The 21,095-nt window shown below is 37.6% G+C and overlaps 1 protein-coding gene and 1 pseudogene across 4 annotated transcripts in view; both read left to right on the top strand.

Annotated features, from left to right (window-relative positions):
• LOC124828073 (uncharacterized) overlaps nucleotides 1-21,095 on the top strand; it is a 54,769-nt gene that overhangs the window by 20,109 nt on the left and 13,565 nt on the right. For 3 of the 4 annotated variants that reach the window (XM_047301287.2, XM_047301288.2, XM_047301285.2), the window contains exons 10-15: nucleotides 5,194-5,386; nucleotides 14,157-14,594; nucleotides 18,407-18,551; nucleotides 19,268-19,355; nucleotides 20,774-20,848; nucleotides 20,922-21,005. In XM_047301287.2, coding sequence (XP_047157243.2) covers nucleotides 5,194-5,386; nucleotides 14,157-14,594; nucleotides 18,407-18,551; nucleotides 19,268-19,355; nucleotides 20,774-20,848; nucleotides 20,922-21,005 — 1,023 coding nt within the window. The remainder of the gene's footprint in view (nucleotides 1-5,193; nucleotides 5,387-14,156; nucleotides 14,595-18,406; nucleotides 18,552-19,267; nucleotides 19,356-20,773; nucleotides 20,849-20,921; nucleotides 21,006-21,095) is intronic. The other variant, XM_047301286.2, reaches the window with a different exon arrangement.
• On the top strand, nucleotides 5,396-7,563 carry LOC148194371 (uncharacterized; annotated as a pseudogene).

Here is a 21,095-nt window from a genome sequence, read left to right as displayed (position 1 = left end):
GCCCCTTTACCAGTTGGACATTAAAAATGCCTTTCTTTATGGTGATTTAGAAGAAGAGATATACATGGAGCAACCTCTTGGGTTTGTTGCTCAGGGGGAGTCTGGGTTAGTTTGTAAATTACATCGTTCCCTTTATGGTTTGAAGCAATCACCTCGAGCTTGGTTTGGTAAATTTAATCGGGTTGTGCAGAATTTTGGATTGAAACGATGTGAGGCGGATCATTCAGTATTTTATAGTCACTCTTCTCCTGATAAATGTGTTTATCTTATGGTCTATATTGATAATATTGTCATTACAGGAAATGACGTCACTGGAATTGCTCAATTAAAGATTCATTTGGTCAACCACTTTCAAACCAAAGATCTGGGTCAGCTAAAATATTTCCTTGGTATTGAAGTGGCACAATCAAAGGAAGGTGTCATCATTTCAGAAAGAAAATATGCTCTTGATATTTTGGAGGAAACAGGCCTGACAAATTGCAAGCCCATTGATAGTCCTATGGACTCAAATCAAAAGTTAATGAAAGACCAAGGTGAACTTTTCTCAGACCCAGAGAGATATAGAAGGCTTGTTGGAAAACTCATCTATCTTACCATAACAAGACCTGATCTTTCTTATCCAGTGGGAGTTGTGAGTCAATTTATGCAAAATCCACATTTGATCATTGGAATGCAGTGATTCGCATTCTCAGATATGTAAAAAGGAACCCAGGACACAGATTGTTGTATGAGGACAAGGGAAGCACTCGTGTTGAGGGATATTGTGATGCAGATTGGGTTGGTTGTCCAATTGACAGAAGATCTACCTCAGGATATTGTGTTTTACTTGGAGGGAACCTTGTATCTTGGAAAAGTAAGAAACAAAGTGTTGTTGCTCGATCTAGTGCTGAAGCTGAGTATCGATCTATGGCTCTAACTACATGTGAACTTGTGTGGATTAGACAACTCCTTCAAGAGTTGAAATTTTGTGAAAATGAACAGATGAAGTTGTACTGTGACAATCAAGCCGCACTTCACATTGCCTCTAATCCAGTGTTTCATGAAAGAACAAAACACATAGAGATTGATTGTCATTTTATCAGAGAGAAGTTATTGTCAAAGGATCTTGTTACTGAGTTTGTCAACTCTAATGAACAACTCGCAGACATTTTGACCAAATCTCTAAGGGGGCCTAGAATTCAATTTATATGTTCCAAGCTTGGTGCATATGATCTATATGCTCCAGCTTGAGGGGGAGTGTTGAAGTATAATGTCATTATTTTATTATTAATACTTATGTTAGGGTTTTGTTAGGGGCTTCCCGCCTTTTTATCTTTCAGAACTACTGCTTCTATAAAAACAACAGTAAAGTGTATCACTTTTGCTTAATCAAAATATAAGATTCATCTTCTCTGAACTTCAAGTATTACAAATAGAGAGTATCATAATGTATTTTTTATGATTTGAGAATAATAAATCAGTCTTATTTTTAACTTGGTATTAGAGCTTCTTTGATCCGCTTCCGCTATCTTTGCTGTCTGCAGGCGGCCGGCCCCCATGGACGTCGGCAGTCCCCTAAAAGTCTCTTCTTTAACATGTGTTTTTAATGGACTCCAATTGCCCTAGTCAAGTTCTGCCTTAGAATTCTGGCCTATGTTCCAGTATTACCAAAATACAAAGTTTGTTTGAGTATGATCAGAATGGGATTCGAACTCATTCCCTTTCGGACTAGTAGTTGAAACTGATGCTTTAGATCTGTTGATGCCCAATCAATTTTGGCTCCTTTTGGCATTCTTATTGACTGCCAGTTCAATCAAAGAGATCGAAAGTCTCTTCTTCGAAGAACCCATGAAAGGCCACTGCCTTCACTGTTTATTCCGTTGTGCACCGCTGCCCTCCGCCATCGACCACCATTGTCCTCTGTACGCCGTCGGCCATCGTCGCACTTTCGTCAGGTGACCAGCGGATCTGGACTGCCTCCTTAAGCAACGACCAACTACGTCGGTTCCGAGGGCTACCTGTCATTCACGTGCCGCCACGAGTGCCAAATCTGTCCGATCGTCACTAGCCACCGCCATAGTTTCGACCGGTGACCAGCGGATCTGGATCGTCTCTTCAAGCGCGACCTACCCCTGGTGGTCGACGTCTCTGTCTCATCCGCTTGCGCCGTCACACGCCTCCTCTCTCCAATAGATCTTGGGCGCATGTTCATGACGCGCTGCCGTCCCTGTGTTGGAGTCACACCACGTCGCTTCTAGTCATGTCGCTGGACCTCCATCTCTCTGTTCTAACCCTCCATAGCAGCCATGGTTGCCATTTTCGTTGTCTTCACAACATCTTCGTCTTCTCTGTGCGACTTCCGCTTTGTGATCTACTGTTCGCCTCACGTTTCATGACCAGGGAGACCTCTTTCGATTCCTAGTCCGCTTTCGACACCACTGCGGCACTTCTTTCTTCTCCATTGTGAAAGGCACTCTGCCTCCACCAATGAGTTTCGCCTCGCGCCGTGCTGTGTTGTTCTTGCCTTTTCTTCCCTTTCTTGTGCAACATTGATTGGTGCTTCTTGCCGACGTCTCTGCCGCTTGTGCCGAATGCACCGGCACCTGTGGCCAAACATGTCTCCACCATTTGGTTACAATTCTGTGATTCTCTCTTGCAAGTGTGATGTCCCCGTTGGCCTGTGGTATGAAGGGGAGTCTATTTCTGTAGCTGTGATGTTCCAGTCAACAATTCATCAGCCTTGTTGGCGGGTGCTTTAATGCCGTTGTTGCTGCAGTCAATTGTTGTAACCTCTGCAGTTTGTCGCTACTGCCTCAATAAGCTGCCACATTTTCTTTGGTCAAGATTAAGAGTCTCGTGAAGTGCATTAGCTGTCGTTTCCGCTATGTGCCATGAGGGGAAATATTTTTCAGTCCCTGCAGAGAGCTTTCTTCTTGGGCTAGAGTTTAGCCCGTACTTTTGTGACACAATGTAAGTATCATCATCATTTGGGAGTAGTCCAGTAGAGAACTTAGGACCTCCAAAGTGTCTTTGATATTTGGTGTTTTTTGGTTTCTACCATCACTAATGTGAAAGACTCTCTTCACCGTTAATGCTTTGTTATAACAGCTCACTGAGAGTTGTTCTTTGAGACTGCCAGCTGAATTGACTCTTTCGAAGTTATGGGATTCAGATTTGTCCCTCGTACGGATCGGTTCTCACCAGTTCTTCCACCTACACTTTCTATTGTTTAGCCGTGAGGAGGAGAAAGTTCCAACTGCTGTAGGGTAGTGTAGTCCCTGCAGGTCTGCTGCTGTTAGCAAGACAGATGTTTCCTGAAGGCTTGTTGCTATTTACAGCAGTTAAGTCCCTGAAGGTTTGTTGCTGTTTATGGAAGATAAGTCCCTACAGGTTTGTGGCTATTAGCCTTTTAGTTCGAGCCGCTGCAGGTAGTGTAGTCCCTGCAGGTCTGTTGCTGTTAGCCTTTGCAGGGCAGTTAAGTTCCTGAAGGCTTGTTGCTGTTCAGGGCAGTTAAGTCTTTGAAGGTTTGTTGCTGTTCAGGGCAGTTAAGTCCCTGAAGGTTTGTTGCTGTTCAGGACAGTTAAGTCCTTAAAGGTTCATTACTGTTAGCCTTTAAAGGCCTCCCATATGTTACTCATGGAAATCAAGTTCTTGAAGCTTTGTTGTTGTTCACCACTATTGATGGCAATCTAGTCCTGTAGTTTGTTGCGATTCACCACTACAAGCCTTCATCCATCCTTGCAGTTTACTGCTGCAAGTCATCATCCATTGCTAATGGAAATCTCTCTTGTCCATGGTTGTCCAAGTTGAAGTTTCATGGTGCAAGTTCACGGTTGTCCATTATTCTCCATATGATGCTGAGGAGTCTCTTGGGCTACATTTGTTTGTGTGTGCAATTTGGTTTATTAACAATATCTTCGATTGGGTTTGTCTATTCCAAGCTTGGTTCATTCAATCTTGTATGATCCAGCTTGAGGGGAAGTGTTGTAATTTGAGATAATATCTTTAGCATCTTCCTAATTAGAGGAAATAGATATATAATTTTTTATTTTATTTTGCTTTCCTAGTTTCTCTATTTCCCTTTTTAGGAGAATTAAATTATTACAAATAGAGAGTATCAGAATGTATTTTTTATGATTTGAGAATAATAAATCAGTCTTATTTTTAACTATAACTTTTATAAAATTACATTCAGCTTACTAATTTTATATTTATAGCTCGAGCTTTTGAATAATAAAATAATCAGGTGTTATTTCTAAAAGCTATTTCTACTCTTAGGTATTTCTAGATTCTTACATTGAGAGGATGTGTTGGAGATCCCACATTGACTAGGGGGTAGGGTATAAATCTCACATTACAAGTCAGATTTGGTTATTCATGAAGAGTATTGAATGTTGGTCAATGTGTATGGGTAGTGTGAGAGGTGAGTGATGGAGTGAGATGGTGTAGAGAAAAATGATTTATGGAGGTGCTGGAAGATGAGTTTTTTTATTGTGTTAGTGGGTTTTTTTTTTGGAACAAGAACAGGGAAGACACCTCTTCTTTGAAACCCTACACCTTCAAATGTTAGGGCAACCACAATCCCTAAAAGAGGCACAACAAACACATCATCTACACTGCCTTTTAAGAAGAAATGACATGTCATTTCATACATATTTCCGCCCCACCAAGTCCAAATGTCATTTCACAAAACAGGTTTAATTCTTACACATTTTCAAACCCAATTGAGACTAATCAAAATATGGGAACCTACTTAAGGTTTTCAAAGAAATACGAGAACCAACTGAATAGTTGGACCTTTAGGAAAAATGCATAGCCTATTCTAGGAAACAAATCCTTGTGATTGCAATAATAAAACCCAAATACAGCCAATATATAGAATTGTAACCAATAGGATTTAAATCTAAAACATCCTAAAAGATATTGACAGAATAAAATGTAAAGCTTCCTAAAATATCTCAACAACCTTGTATCTTTTACCATTTTCATAATAATAAGTCTGCTTATTGGTTTTCCTTTCAATAATCATTGTAATTATTAATAAAAAAAATTTCTAATTTATACTCGAGAACATTCAGAACTTTTCCTACCGATTTTTTCAGTGTACTGTCATAGTGGCCATTATGATTCATGTATTGTGTTCTTATGAAAGTTGATGGTGACAATGTTTTTCTTTAGCCCAACAATTAATCGAAATTGTGTTTTGGTGCATAGGTATGTGTTGAAGAAGAGTTTTGGACGTGGGTCATTTGGTGAAGTGTGGTTGGCTTTTCATTGGAATTGTTATCAAGATACTAATGTTGAAAAAGAGAACAGGGATGATACAAATACAACCAACAGCACAACGACTTCTGATTGTCAGAATGGTCCTTCTAATTACACCCTGTACATTTTGAAACGTATAATGGTAATAAGTTTGAGTGATGTTGAACTACTTTTATCGACTTCAATGCATTAGGATCTTGGTGCCTATGCATTGTGAGAATGGAGTTTATGCCTATTTTTCTTTTTGTGAATTGACATAATTAACAAGCAATAACTCTGCTGCCTTATTTATTCAATTGATGGAAATCTGGTCAGAGGTTTCTTAGACGGGAGGATCTTACATTCAGGTTTTAAGATGCAACAAAAATTACAGCTAGCTAAGCTTCTAAAAAATGGTTTATTGGATGGTTCCTAGGTTCTTTATGTTCGTTTTGGTTTCTATAGGGAGGATGGTGTATACTTGTTGTTAAAATAATTACTAAGTCTACTTGTTAGTGTAGTCAGTAGGACTAAAATAGGGGGTAGTGTGTTGGGTTATCTCTAATCATTGTACCTAGCAGTCTAGGACAGTGACTTGACCTTCTATCTCTCTATTGTATCAACTCTTTATCTATATAAATAACAGAACATGAGAGGTGTCTTTCAAGCCCTCAAGAACATATTTTTATCTTAAGTTGGTATCAGAGTAGGTTCATCCTACTCTGGTTTCTGTCGTAAAGTGGTCCACCAGCATTGTCATTGCTGTTTGCATCTGTCCGGTGCCCATTGCTGCCGTCCGCGGTTGTCTTGCCACTGTCTGCAGCTGTCAACTGCAATTTGAAGCTCTTTAACTTGGTTCTCTGCCATCTCGCATGTGTTCTCCACCGTCCGCTGTCACTGTTCCGTCCGGCGACCACTGGATCTGGTTCGCCTCTTCACGCGACGACCAACCCCACCGGTGCTGGCGTCTGATTCTTCCCCATGCTCTGCCACGCGCCGCTTCTTTGTGCGCTGCGAACAGGCGCGTGCAGCTCACCACGACACCTCCATAGCCGTCGCCTGGACCCCCTCTCTCTGCGTTGCCCCTCAAAACCCTGCTTCAGTGAGGTCCAGAAGCTCCCCTTGAAGAAAACCCTAAGAAACCCCTAGGGTTTTCTAGTTCCTCTCTGTTTTCTGGCTCCTTTCTGGTTCCTCTCCTATTTTTATCAACAATGGCGTCTGGAAGTGTTCTTTCTTTCTCTGGAGGTCCCTCAATTACTTCTGAAAAGCTTAACGGAAATAATTACCTCTCTTGGTCTGCTGCCGTGGAAATGTGGTTTCTCGGTCAAGGACATTATGACCACTTTGAAGAGGATGGAAGCCAAGTACCTTCCGAAAAAGCTGAACAATGGAAACAAGCAGATTTCCAATTGTGTGCCATATTGTGGCAATCTGTGGAATCCTGACTTTTGATATCTCTTAGAGCCTTCAAAACATGTCACTCTTTTTGGAAGAAAGCTCAAAGCATTTATGCTAATGATATTCAACGTCTTTATGATACAGCAAACAAGCTTGCATGTCTCAAAATGATAGACCATGATATGGTCTCCTTCATGACTGAAGCCCAAGCAGCTGTGGAAGAGTTGAGAATGTTCTTGGAAGTGGAATCTTCGGAAGACATCAAGAAGAAGCTTGACAAGTATTATATGGTGATGATCCTCCGTGCTTTACACCCTGATTTGAATCATATCAGAGATCAACTTCTGACAAGTCATGAGGTCCCTTCCTTGGAAGCCTTGACCACACGTCTTCTTCGTGTTCCAGTGCCTCAATCTCAGGAAGCTCCTGAAACAATGGAACCATCTGTCATGGTTGCTACGCGGGGAAGAGGAGGACGAAGCACTAGAGGAGGAGGACGTGGAGGTAGGGGACGTCCACAGTGCACTTACTGTAAGAGGATGGTCACACCCAAGAAAACTGCTACTCTTTGCATGGTTTTCCTTCAAAAACAGCCAATATCTCTAAGGCTGAAACTCCCACTTCCAAGAGTATCTGCGATTAACGTCTAACAGCTTCGCACAATCATCTCAATCCCCAAGTACATCCACAACTTGCTTTTCTCAATTCATGGAAGGTCAAAATTCATGGGTAGTTGACTCGGGTGCTTCTGATCACATCTCTGGTAATACCTCATTGTTCTCAACCCTTTCCCTCCAAGAAAAACCCCATTTCATTACTCTTGCAAATGGCTTTAAAACTTGTTCAAAGGGAGTCGGTCAAGTCTCCCTGTCTCCCTCTCTAACTCTGAAATCCGTTCTTTTTGTCCCTAATTGTCCATTCAATTTAATTTCCTTAAGTTAGTTAACCAAAATGTTACATTGTTCAATAACTTTCAATTCAAAATCTTTTGTTATACAGGAGCGTGGCTCGGGGAGACAGATTGGAGAAGGATATGAAGCTGGAGGTTTGTACCATTTTGGATCTCGTCCACGGGTATCCTGTGTTGCAGCTCTTCCCCCTAAAGTGTTACATGACCGATTTGGCCACCCTCACTTGTCAAAGTTAAAAAAGATTTGTCCTGAACTTAGTCGTCTTCAGACTTCAGAATGTGAGTCTTGTCAACTAGGAAAACATGTTAGATCTGTCTTTCCTAAAAAGTCTCCGTCAATGTGTAATTCTAGTTTTTCTATTATTCATTCTGATGTCTGGGGGACCTAGTCGTGTCTCTTCTTTTGGTTTAGGTACTTTGTTACCTTTATTGATGAGTATTCTAGATGTACTTGGGTTTATCTAATGAAAGATCGCTCTGAATTGTTACCCATCTTCACATCCTTTTTGAATGAAATAAAGAACAAATTTGGTCTAGTGATTAAAATCTTAAGAAGTGATAATGCTAAAGAGTAGTTCTCATCCAATTTTTCTGCAATCCTTAGCTCCCATGGTATTTTGCATCAGTCCACTTGTCCTCATACACCCCAGCAAAATGGTATTGTCGAAAGAAAAAATAGACACTTAGTTGAAATTGCTCGTATCCTTTTGCTTGGTGCCCATATACCTGTCCATCACTGGGGGATGCCATCTTAACCGTCTGTTTTCTTATTAATAGGATGCCCTCCTCCTCTCTCAATAATAAAGTCCCTTTCTCGATTCTCTTTCCCAATGATCCTCTCTTTCACACCCCTCCTCGAGTTTTTGGTTGTGTATGTTTTGTTCATGACATGTCTCCGGGGCTAGACAAGCTCTCTGCTCGTGCGATCAAATGTGTTTTTTTGGGCTATTCTCGGCTTCAAAAAGGGTACCGGTGTTACTCTCCTGAAACCAAGAAGTACTACATGTCTGCCAATGTTACATTCTTTGAACGGACACCTTTCTTCTCTTCATCTGTTCAAGATGTCCATATCCTCCAACAGGTCCTTTCTCTTCCAGTAGTTGAGTCCAACATCTCTAATGTCACTGTCAATCCAAGTCATGCTCAAGGTCCTCCTAAAGTTTCCTCTCCACATATTGATATCTGCCGACACAGTACCCCGATGGGTAGTCCTCTTCTAGAAAATGGTGGATCTCCTCCTTCAGATTCTTCTCCCTCATCGCCTCCTGCCATGCCTCCTGGTAAAGATGATTCTGGTTGGCCCATTGCTCTCAGAAAAGGTACTCGTTCCACTCGAAACCCTCATCCCATTTATAATTTTCTTAGCTATCACAGATTGTCGCCCTCCTTTTATTCCCTTTTATCCTCAGTGTCCTCTGTGGTTATACCCAAAAATGTGAAAGAAGCACTTGATCATCCTGGATGGCGACAGGCCATGATTGCTGAAATGCAGGCTTTTGACCACAGTAATACTTGGGAGCTTGTGCCACTTCCCCCGGGCAAAAAGGCTGTTGGTTGTCGATGAGCCTTTGGAATTAAAGTTGGCCCTAATGGTGACATTGATGGCTCAAAGCCCGGCTAGTTGCAAAAGGGTACACTCAGGTGTATGGCCTTGATTATTGTGACACATTTTCTCCCGTGCCCAAGATGACTACCATTTGTATACTAGCTTAGGGAGGTTCTTTTAAGTTTTTTGATGCATTTTGTTTAGAATGTTGGAGAGCTTCTTGAAATAATTTTGTGGAAGCTTTATTATAGAAGGGTGGTTTTGATTGTCTTTTTAAAATTCTAACATTGGGTGATGTTGTGGTTGTATAGAGGGTTGCAACAAGCTATGATAGGTAAATTATGAGATTTGGGTGGTGTAAGGGAGGATAGTCGAAGCTATGGTTGGGAAAGGTTTGAAGGTGTTTCTTTGTTTTCTTGGAGAAACATAAGATTGGACGAGTTTTGTGAGAGTTCTCTTTAGGATTTTTTTGATGTTATTGAATATAATAAAATTAGGTATAGGATTAATCTCCCTTATGTCTAAAATACATATAGGGTAATATATTTATATGAGAATGATACAATTATATATGGAAACCAAACACAAATATAAACAATATCTACCAATATGGTAAATAGAAAATATTGTTAAAAAACAATATGAACAATATTTACTAATATCAAACAATATCAAAAGTCCATGTTTTCCTAATTAACTTAAAACACAATATATTTAACACTCCCCTCAAGCTGGTGCATATAAATTGTATGTGTCAAGCTTGTTACAAATATAATCATTGGTCCCCTTAAAGACTAAGCGAAAATATCTGCTAATGAAGTGATTAAGTTAACAAAGTCATTCTTGATGTCTCTAGCTACAATCTTCTCTCGAATGAAATTGTTAGGTTTCTATAATTGGAAACCTAATTCTCTCCTCTCACAATTCACAACAGGAATACCAAAACAGAAGAATGAATCGTATTTCTTTATTTGCACACTAACAATGTCAAGAATCAATGTACACTTATGGGTAAATGCGGGAGCCTAATTCCCCTCCCTGACTATACACGTAAAACTATTCCCTCCTTAACCAACTAACAATTATTCTATTTATAATGTGTTCTTCCCTCCAACTAGCTGTCAGATATAAGTACATTTGAGTGACATCTTCAAATTGTAACTCTGTAAGCAATTGCCAAGGAAATGTCAAGACGAGTTATTGTAATGTAATTTAATTTCCTAACTAATCTTCTATACTGCTCAGGATCTAAAATAGGGTCCCCTTGATTTTGGTATTAGGATCCATGTGTGAATAGGTTTTGAATTCATCAACCCAATTTCTTCCAAAATATCCAATGGATACTTCTTTTGAGATATAACAATACCATTGTTGGATTGTGCTACCTCAATACCTATGAAGTATTTGAGTTTGCCTAGATCTTTGGTCTGAAAATGATGACAGGTATTGTTTCATCTGGGAGATGCCATGGTGGTTCTTGCTAGTGAGAACAATGTCCTCAGCACATAGTATCAAATAGGCACATCTAGCACTAGAGTGACGATAAAAGACTGAATGATCCGCCTCACTTCAAGTCATACCAAATTGTTGAACCACAATGCTAAATTTGTCAAACCAAGCCTTAGGAGATTGTTTTAGACCATATAAAGATTTGTGAAGATGACATACCAATCCAAAAGACTTTCCCTAAGCAACCAATTCGGGAGGTTGCTTCATATAAATTTATTCTTGCAAATCTCCATTGAGGAAAGTGTTTTGACATACATTTGATAAAGTGACCATTATTGAAGAGTAGCCATGGCTAGAAATAAACAAACAAAAACTATCGTTGCCACTAGAGAAAATGTATCTCTATAATCCAATCCAAAAATGTGTGTAGCCTTTGGCTACAAGTTGAGCTTTGAGGCGATTAATAGTACCATTAAAACCAACTTTGATAGCAAAAACCCATATGCAACAAAAAACAAATTTCCCATATGATCATGGGATGAGCTCTCAAGTTCCACTGTTCTGATGAGCAAAGTTCATCTAGCATGTCTGATGCTAACTAGGACGACCTAGGCATTACTGACAAATTTAGAAATGGATACAAAAATATACCTTTACGAAGAGCAATTGGGAGGTCAAACTCAATTGTAGGAGCTAGGGTAGACAAAATAGTTGGCACTTGAATCACTTGGTGGTTGTTGGGACTATGTCTTCGACTAGAAACCCGAAGAGGTGGTGGAGGAGGAGAATCTGATGGTGGACTATGTACAATAGGAGGATCACATAACAGTAGCAGATGGAGACAAATAAGAAGAAGAAAGACCCTTAAAGTAAATCAAAAATTCATTGAAGGTGGCATCTACGGAAACAAAATAGCAGTTAAAATAAGGAGAAAAAGACTTGTATCCTTTTTGGGATCGAGTAAATCCTAAAAACACACATTTGTGTGATCTAGGAGATAACTTACCAAGTCTAGGACCAAAATTATGAACAAAACATATAAACCCAAAAACTTTCAGAGGCAAGGGATGAAGAGGTTCATGAGAAAATAAAATAGAATGAGGAATTTTGTAATCTAAAACCGAAGATGACATACGATTAATAAGATAACTTGCATTAAGAATAGTATCACCACAAAAATTGTTAAGGAACCTGACCATGAATTAAAAGGGTGCAAGTTGTTTCAATAAGATGTCTATTCTTGCACTCAGTCACCCCATCTTGTTGAGGTGTATAAAGACCATGAGACTCACATTTATTATCAATAACCTATCTCGAACTCTAGTCATGTAAACAAACAGAAGTTTTAGTAAAAAAAATAACACAATCAAGAGAATGAGTTTGACGACTAATGGATAATAAGTTTTAAAGAAGATTTGATGGTATTTTTGAGAACTATACATAATTAAGCATCAATATCTTGATCACCTTTAGTAAGATGATCAAGATACTCCTAACTCAAGCCAAAGTTTAATGTCCGATGCCTAAGTCACATAATTAGTACCATCTAACTTATCAATGGGCAAGTGCACATTGACATAGTTAGTAAAGACTTACTAGTCAGACACATTGGTGGCAGAAGAGATACTTGGAGACGCCATTGAAGAAGAGAGAGAAAAACCCTAAAACACCAAGGTTCTCCAATCAAGGTAATAAGCACAGATCCTGAAAGAGGGTAAGGAGGCGACTTCAGCGTAGTTGATCGCTGCCCCGATGGTGCGGTCCTATCCAGGAAAGAGTTCGTCCTATCTAGGAAAGAGTTCGATCGTTTTTGTATTTGATTCCTCCCATAAGATAAACAAAGGAAATCTAAAAAACGCAAAAATAAGACAAAGATGGAGATACCACAATCTAGCATATTCATGAGTCAATGATGATTTCGCCCCAAAGATCTCAATCTTGGATAAGAACCAATAAAATCTTTTCTCAATGAATTCAAAATTAAAATATTGACTATCAAAAGCTTTAAGCTCTAGACACAATATTGAAAATGATAAAACTAGGTATATGATTAATCTCCCTTGTGTCTAAAACACACATAGAGTAATATATTTATAATGAAGAATGATACAAGTATATTTGGCAACCAAACATAAATATGGTAAATAGAAGATATTGTTAAAAAACAATATCTACCAATATCAAACAATATAAAAAGTCTACGTTTCCCTAATTAACATAAAACACAATATATCTAACAAATGTTATTGGCAAGCCGAAGGGATGTAGAGGCAAGGAATGAAATCTTGGCAAGAACACAATTGAACAACACAAGAAATGGAATAGAAAAAATATGGAAGATAGACACATGATGAATGGAAAAGGGATAAGGTAGGGTGATGATTACCTCATCAAATGTACACAACCATGGAGGTTGGCTATGACCCTTGAAGGTCCCTTGGCACACTTCTTGGTGGCTCTAAGAAGGCAAGAAAAAGAGAGGTCACTTGGGACAAGTCAACTAAGCAAGCAACACTCCCACATAAGAAACACAAAAAAACTTTAAAGGCACTCTTTCTTGATTTCTATTCCATGAGTGATTTTGCAAGGCATGTATGGTCTCCCTTTATAGGACGAGGAGCCATGATCTATCTAGTCTAAATGGAGATCTTATACTACTTTTTAGGGTTAGCTATTCTAACCTAGGTTGGCTTTATTATAATATTTAATTAATCTAGCTAATCTATGCCTCTTTTCTGGATATTGCCTTGTGGGACTTTGTACTATGTTTTTTACATTTTTTGTATTTTTGATTTGTCTTGCTATTTCTTTACCAAACTCTTCTTTAATTGAAAACCCCATTTTCATGATCATATCAACAATGTATATTCTTGTAGTCCCTATTTTTTATATATTTTGGAATATAGATAGACATTTCTCGAAAATGAGTCAGTGTCCTTATGTTGATTACTTGACCTCAGAGGAAGCGGCTTGTTTTATTCTTTTAGTCAGATCGTTCTACTTTCCTATTCAGCTTCTACATATTACATGGTGCGCTTTTTTTCTTACTAAATATAATTTAAATTAGATGTTTTATTTTAGTCTTACGTAGTTATCACCGTAAAAATGAAAACTGAACCTTCTAAGAAGAAATTAATTTTAGTAATTGTTTTCTGGAATAATGTTGAAAGCCTAAAATTATGATAAATTATCTTTTACATTTGATGTGTGTGATTTTCTATATAGTCCTTTAGTCTGTATTTTGTTTTATCCTCTCATTAGTAGAAATCTAATTCTCCCTATTGTTTCTAATACTCCCTATTGGAGCTTGTCTCATCTCCCCTCCGTCTTACTGAACTCCTCTCCTTTCACACCTATCTCTTTCACTTAAGAATGATGCCTGTCGTTATTGCAAACAAAGCTTCAATTGCTTGTTATTTTGGGCCTCTCCCCTTTTACCTTTCATTCTCTAACAATAATTTGTTAACAAAAGCTTTTAATGATAAATATAAATCCCAATCAAAAGGGAAGATGCATGCTTGGACTTTTTGCTTTGATTTTAATAGGAAAATATGTTTTTAGGAGGTACTGTATTTTTAATTATGCACACGTAACCATGTAACAGAAATAAATCTGAAATGAATTGAACAGGTGGAGAGGGGGTCAGCTGTTTACTTAAGTGGTCTAAGGGAGAAGTACTTCGGAGAAGTTTTTTTAAATGCCTCTACATGCTTTGAAGATCCACTATCGACTGGAAAATCAAACTGTGTCTTGGAATCATCACATGAGAATTCATTTCCGAACAAATTTCGACCACAAAGAACCCTATATGAAGAAGGCTTGAATCATATTGCAAGATATGTGGAATCTTTTGAGTCTCAAGCAAACGAAATTTGGCTTGTATTTAGTTTTGAAGGTGTGTCACTGTCTAAACTTCTATATTCCATGGAAGATGCATATGGTACTGCTGAGCAAGAAAGACTTGAGCAAGCTAAACACGCTCAGATACTACGACCCTCAAAGTGGTGGCATTGGTTGAAAACAACAGAAGAAGGGCAGGCAGAAATGCGTAACCTTATCTGGCAGCTGGTATGTCTTAAACATAAATGTATTACCCTGATAGCCTTTATAGTTCCCTAGTATTCATAATATACTTTGAGATCTGTGTAGATATTAGAAATTGCATTTATTTCAGGAAAAAGTAAAAAGCCATTACTATTACTTAGGTGCACAGCTTTTTTCTTTTTTTTTTCTTTCTTTTTAAGTCCTTAGGTTTCTCATCATTTTTCTTTCATTCTATTTATGGTGCATTATAAACCTGTGCATAAGTTCTTGGGTGCTTAATTTGTGTCTAATATTATAAATTGGTTTCAATGCAACCAGGGCTTATTAAGAAGTTTTTGTCCTAGTTTTTCTAATAATTCGTCAATCCCAAATCTTGATCTCATGGAGAAAGTTGAAAATAAGAATGATTTTATTATTCTCAATCATATGAATTACATTCTCCTTTGCTCTATTTGTAACAATCTAATCTTCTAAAATAGGGAAATGGGGAAACAAAATAATCTAGAAGATTACATATCTATTTTCTCTAATTAAGAAGATTCTATAGATATCTTCTTTAATTAAGAAAATATTTCCTCTAATTACAACACTCCCCCTCAAGCTGGTAAATGAATATCAATCATAAATGAATATCAATCATTCCCAACTTGGTTATAAGATCTTGAAATCTACCTGGAGGGAGTCCTTTTGTAAAAATATCTGCTATTTGAAATTCTGTAGGAACATGCTTTGTAATCACAAAGCCTCTGTCTATATTATCTTTGATGAAATGTCTGTTAATCTCAATGATTTTGGTTCTATCATGCTGTACTGGATTATTGGCTATGCTCATGGCAGACTTACTGTCACAGTATAGTTGCACAGGGCTATCCACCTTGACTTTAAGATCATCCAAAATGATTTTCATCTAGAGTCCTTCACATTCCTTGAGCAAGAGCTCGAAATTCTTCTTATGCACTAGAACGAGATACTCTATCTTGCTTTTTGCTTCTCTGTGTTACCAGACTATTTTTAAGAAACACACAATACCTAGTAGTAGGTTTTCTGTCAGTAATAGAACTTGCACAGTCAGCATCAATATATATTTTCATAGTCAATGTGTCTTCCCTTTTGAATAATAGCCCCTTTCTTGGACTTGACTTCAAGTATTGTTGAGTTTCGTCAACTACTTGCATGTGTCTCTCTCTTGGATCATGCATAAATTGGCTCATTACACTAACTACATAAGCAATGTCTAGTCTTATGTGTGATAGATAGATCAATTTTCCTACCAATCTCTGATATTGGTCTTTCTCTACAGGAGCACTTTCCTCACTTCCAATTCTGTGATTCTGTTCTATAGGAACTGTAGAGGTTCTACATCCCAACTTTCCTGTTTCTTTGACGAGATCCAATACATATTTCCTTTAGGAGATGAAAATTCCGTTCTTGGAGTAATCAACCTCTATTCCAAGAAAAGATTTGAGTTTTCCCAAGTCTTTCATTTCAAATTGGGCAGCCAATTTATCTTTTAATGTCAATTTTTCTGTTTCATCATCTCCTGCAATAATCATATCATCCACATAAACAAGCAATAAAGTGAGTTTACCTGTAGAAGAGTGCTTTATGAATAGAGTATGATCTCCTTGCTTTGTCTGTATCCCAAGGAAACCATTGCTTTTGTAAATCTTCCAAACCATGCTCTAGGGGATTGCTTAAGACCATACAATGCTTTCTTCAAGAGGCATACCTTGTTTCTTTCATTTTTCACTTCAATACCTGGGGAAATCTCCATGTACACTTCCTCTTCTAGATTTCATGAAGAAAGGCATTCTTCACATCCAACTGGTGTAAGTCCCATCCAAAATGAGCAGCCAAAGCGAGAATAACTCACTGTATTCATCTTTGCCACTGGGGCAAATGTCTCCTCTTAGTCAATCCCATATGTTTGGGTATATCCTTTTGCCACCAATCTAGATTTATATCTTTCTATTGTCCCATTTGCCTTATGTTTCACTGTGAATATCCATCTACACTCTACTGCCTTCTTGTCTCTTGGCTTATCAACAATCTTTTCTTTCATGGCTTGATTACAATGTTCAAGTTTCATGGCCTCCTGGATTGAGATAGGAATTTCTGTGGCATCAATGGCAATAGTAAAACTTTTGTGCTTACCAGAGAGATTGTTAGTGCAAACATACTGAGAAATAGGATATTTAGCACATGATCTTCTTTCCTTTCTCATTGCAATGGGTAAATCCTCATTAATACTTACCTCCTCTTCATTGATATCTTTAGGGATCCTCACCTTCGGATTAGACAAATTTTCTTTCTCGAGAGTCGAAGTGGGTTGTTTTCTTCTTTCATATATTTTGCCAAAATATTTGTCTTCTTCCTCACTGTGGACTATGGTAGCCTCATTAAAAACTTCAAAATATCCCCTTATTAAGCATGATAGTTCTCCAAGCTTCTTCTCCTCTTACCATAATAAAAACTTCTGATAGGGATGGTAATTTTTCTCTTCCAAAAATTTGTACCCAACTTGCGTCGTACTCATGATTCAGGCCATGGAGAAATTTAAAGATTCTTCCCTTTTCAACGAATTCAGCAAGTGCGGCAGCATCTGTTTTACACATCTTTATTGTTTGGTTCTGATCAAATTCCATCCAAAGTCCATTCAGAATCCTGTGCTATTCTGATATGGAAAGGGAGCCATGTTTTGTATTAAATATCCTGCTTTCAATGTCATAGAAAGCAGTACGATCCTTTTTCAATGAAAAAGTAATCTGTAAATCATCCCATATTTCTTTTGCAGAAGAATGAAACATATAATTTCTACGTATCTCATAAATCATGGATTGCCACATCCAAGTCATAATTAGTGAATCTTCATTGTCCCAAATTGGAAAATGAGTGTCGTCTGGTCCTGGTCCTCTTTCATCTATGTGATCAAGTCTTGAACGACCGTTGAGAATCCTTCAAATAAACTTGCTCCATTGTAAGTAATTCCAACCATCCAACCGATAGGTACCCATTATATTTGGTAGGTCATTAGGACCCAAAGACAATTTTTACTTCAGACATCACGTAGAACGCAATCAGGTGTCTTTGGTGACCTTTTCCGAGACATCGATAGCATGAGTGTCACACTGAGAAAAAGGAGAAGAACTGAAAACTCATATCTACTCAAATATGGGCCAAACGGGACGTCACCGACCCTTGGAATGGAACCAGGAGGCTCTGGCGACCCGGTATGTGGCAGCGGCAGCGAGTGGGTCTCGTTGGAACTAGGTGTGTGGGCTACATGCGCCGGCGACGGTGGCGGCGCATCGAGGCGCGTGGCGGCTTCTTTCCTGGAGTGACTTCCGGTGTTGGGATCACCCTTCTACCCTATCAACAACCCCAGTCAGCTACTGTGGCAGTCGTGGTTGTCGGACAGCGGCGACGGCACTGTTAACCTCCGGTGTTGGGTTAGCCGGAGTTGGGCACACCTTTCTTCCCTATCAACAACACCAGTCGGTTACGGTGGCAGCCGTAGTGGTCGGACAACGGCGGCTACTGCTGCAGCAGAAATAGAACCCCCAAAATCAGGAGCTAATGATTTTATTATTCTCAATCATATGAATTACATTCTCCTTTGCTCTATTTGTAACAATCTAATCTTCTAAAATAGGGAAATGGGGAAACAAAATAATCTAGAAGATTACACATCTATTTTCTCTAATTAGGAAGATTCTATAGATATCTTCTTTAATTAAGAACATATTTCCTCTAATTACTACAGAGAACATTCATTATTCAAGTATCTTAAGAGTTTTTGCCGTTCAGTATTTTGATATCTTAAATAAATTTGATAGCTGCTGTCAACAAAGACGGACAAATATTACATTTCCCAGAATTTATTATTGATTTTTCCTGTGCTGCATATTCTTGACAATCCTCAGTTATTAGCTCTCAAGTCCTGTCATGATCGCAACATCACACACAGAGATATTAAACCTGGTAAGACATGGGTAATTTGTTGTTCCTGAGAGATGTATGCCTATACTGATTCTTAGAAGAACAGAATATTAGTGACTTTAAATTCATAAGCACCAACTAATTGATACGCTCTTGAACTGTGGATAAAAGGGCAATTTACTGAATCAATAGTATATCTATTTTTACCTTTTTAAGTAAACTCACCTTTTATTCTTCTTTATTATAGATTTACTTAATCAAGCTGGGCGATTTTTTATTAGAGTATAATATAAAAAAGATTGCATTTTTCATTCTGTTATAAAACAGAATATGTTCTTCGTTTGTCTTACCAGTTGTACCAGTTTGTTAGTCTGTTATCCTCCATTGTACAGCTGTATTACTGAGGGCAGCTACCATAAATGCTTACTCTGTATTCGGTTTTCAGTGGGTTGAATCAATTGAAAACCTTCAGTCTAAGTTTAATTCTCTCTCTAAAACTTTTCAATTTCAGTTTAATTCTCTCTCTAAATTTCTCTAAAGGTTTTGGATCTTATGTTTACTCAAAAATGTTTCACCTGTGTATTTTAATGCTTACTTGACTAATTGTTTAAACACTACCCTTATCCACAGTTCATAACAAGATTGCTATATGTGATTCATTGATGCATATTTGATCGATTTTTCTTTTTTTATAATGCAATGCTCCATTGAAAGAATTTATTTTAAAAAAATTAACTGAATGTATTTTACTTTTGAAGAGAATATGGTGATGTGCTTTGAAGATCAGGAAACAGGGAGATGCTTGAAAGAGATTCCCACTAAAGTTAATAATTCTTCTACCAAAATGTACGTGAAGCATCCTGGTTGTATTTCAGTACCATCCTTTTGTTTTAAACTGTTTATTTTGGAATAAAAACTTTATTGTAAACACTTTAACATCTGTCTTATATTTAAACCATGGATATGCCTAGTTACATCTATTTATTATTAGTTTAACTGTGGTGTAATCCGTATTTTTCTTAAGCATTGTGTATTTGGTTTTAATATCATCTTATTGAATGATTAACTTTTGCAACTCTTCTACTATCATGGTGTTGGTGCATCTAAGAGTCTTGTTACAGGCAGAATTTCGCTTCCTAATGTTTGACATTCAAGTTATTTCAAAAACTACTTGAATAAATATTTTTAAAGCCAATAATATATTGCAATGATCCTCTTAGTTTGGCTGCCTATTTCATGTCATTTCAAAGATTGATCTACCATCTATTTCCAATTTTATATCTCCTTATGTATGGAACATTTAAATAGTTTTTTCATTTCTTTTTGTTGAAAGTCTCACATTGACTAGAGATAAGATCAATTCATAGTATATAATTTATATATATACATAAGTTGGTGCAAATTTCACCTTATAAGCTAGTTTTGTGAGGTTGAGTTAGGCTTAAAGTTCACTTCTTAACATAGTATCAGAGTCATGGATTATAAAGTCTATCCTAGTGAAATTTGATGTTCGGCCTATGGGTCCACTAGCTATCGGACTATCCATTTATATAAGTGGATGAAAACCTCACCATACAAGCCGGTTTTGTAGAGTTGAGTTAGGTTTAAAATTCACTCCTTAACACTTTCTGAAAATTGATCTACAAAATTAAATTCTCTGCTATTTCTATTCACATTTACTCATTCTGTTCCAAAAAGGTAAGCTATATATGGTGACTGACATTTCAGTAAAGATAATATGCAAAGAAATTCATTCACTGTGAAATCTGATGTTCATCTCTTTTGATAAGAATTTTATATTTGAGCTGTTTTTGTTTTTGATTGCTTACCATTTATTTGTTTAGAGAGGACCTACTATTACTTATGTGTCTGAATTCTATGCCTTTTAGTATGATGAATGTTGAGATTTTCTTATGAAGCCTTTCATGTACTGTACTTATGGAATTTAAATTCAGCTATATCACATGATGCATAAAATTTTTCCTAATTAACTCTTCAAATCATTACAATGTGAATCTATCTATAAACAGGTCTATTAGATATCTATATATGCTATATATCCTGCTTGCGTTGGGAAATTTTTTTCTCAAATTATTATTTACCTGATAGTCATAGTTGAGTCTTTGGCAATGATAGCAATAAAACTAGGTTAGTGCTTACCTTTAAAACTTGAGTTGTCTATCCAACTATATGTCTCCATTCATGTGTGCATAATTTCTAGGCGTTTTGAAGTGAGTTTGGTTCCTTTTTGCTGTTTCTTTTAGGCGTATTATTGACTTTGGAAGTGGACTTGATGAATACACATTAAATAATTTGTATGGTTCTACTGGGCCTTCGAGGTATCTTGCTTCTCTTTACACACTGATCATTTACTAGTGATTATTGTGGTAAAAAATTGCTATATTTCTTCAGAGCTGAGCAAACCTATGAGTATACGCCTCCTGAAGCTTTACTAAATGCTACATGGTATCAAGGGCCAACAAGCTCGACTTTGAAGTATGTGATATTTCTACATGAAGTTAGCATCCATATTCATTTTTTTTTTTTTCTTTTTAAGATGTTGCTTGGTCTTTTGATTCTGCATGT

Source organism: Vigna umbellata, chromosome 8, assembly GCF_029865625.1.
Source record: "Vigna umbellata cultivar VRB3 chromosome 8, Vumbellata_1.0, whole genome shotgun sequence".
Taxonomy (NCBI): Eukaryota; Viridiplantae; Streptophyta; class Magnoliopsida; order Fabales; family Fabaceae; genus Vigna; species Vigna umbellata.
The sequence above is the reverse complement of the archived record's forward strand: the minus strand, read 5'-3'. Positions and strand labels throughout refer to the sequence as shown.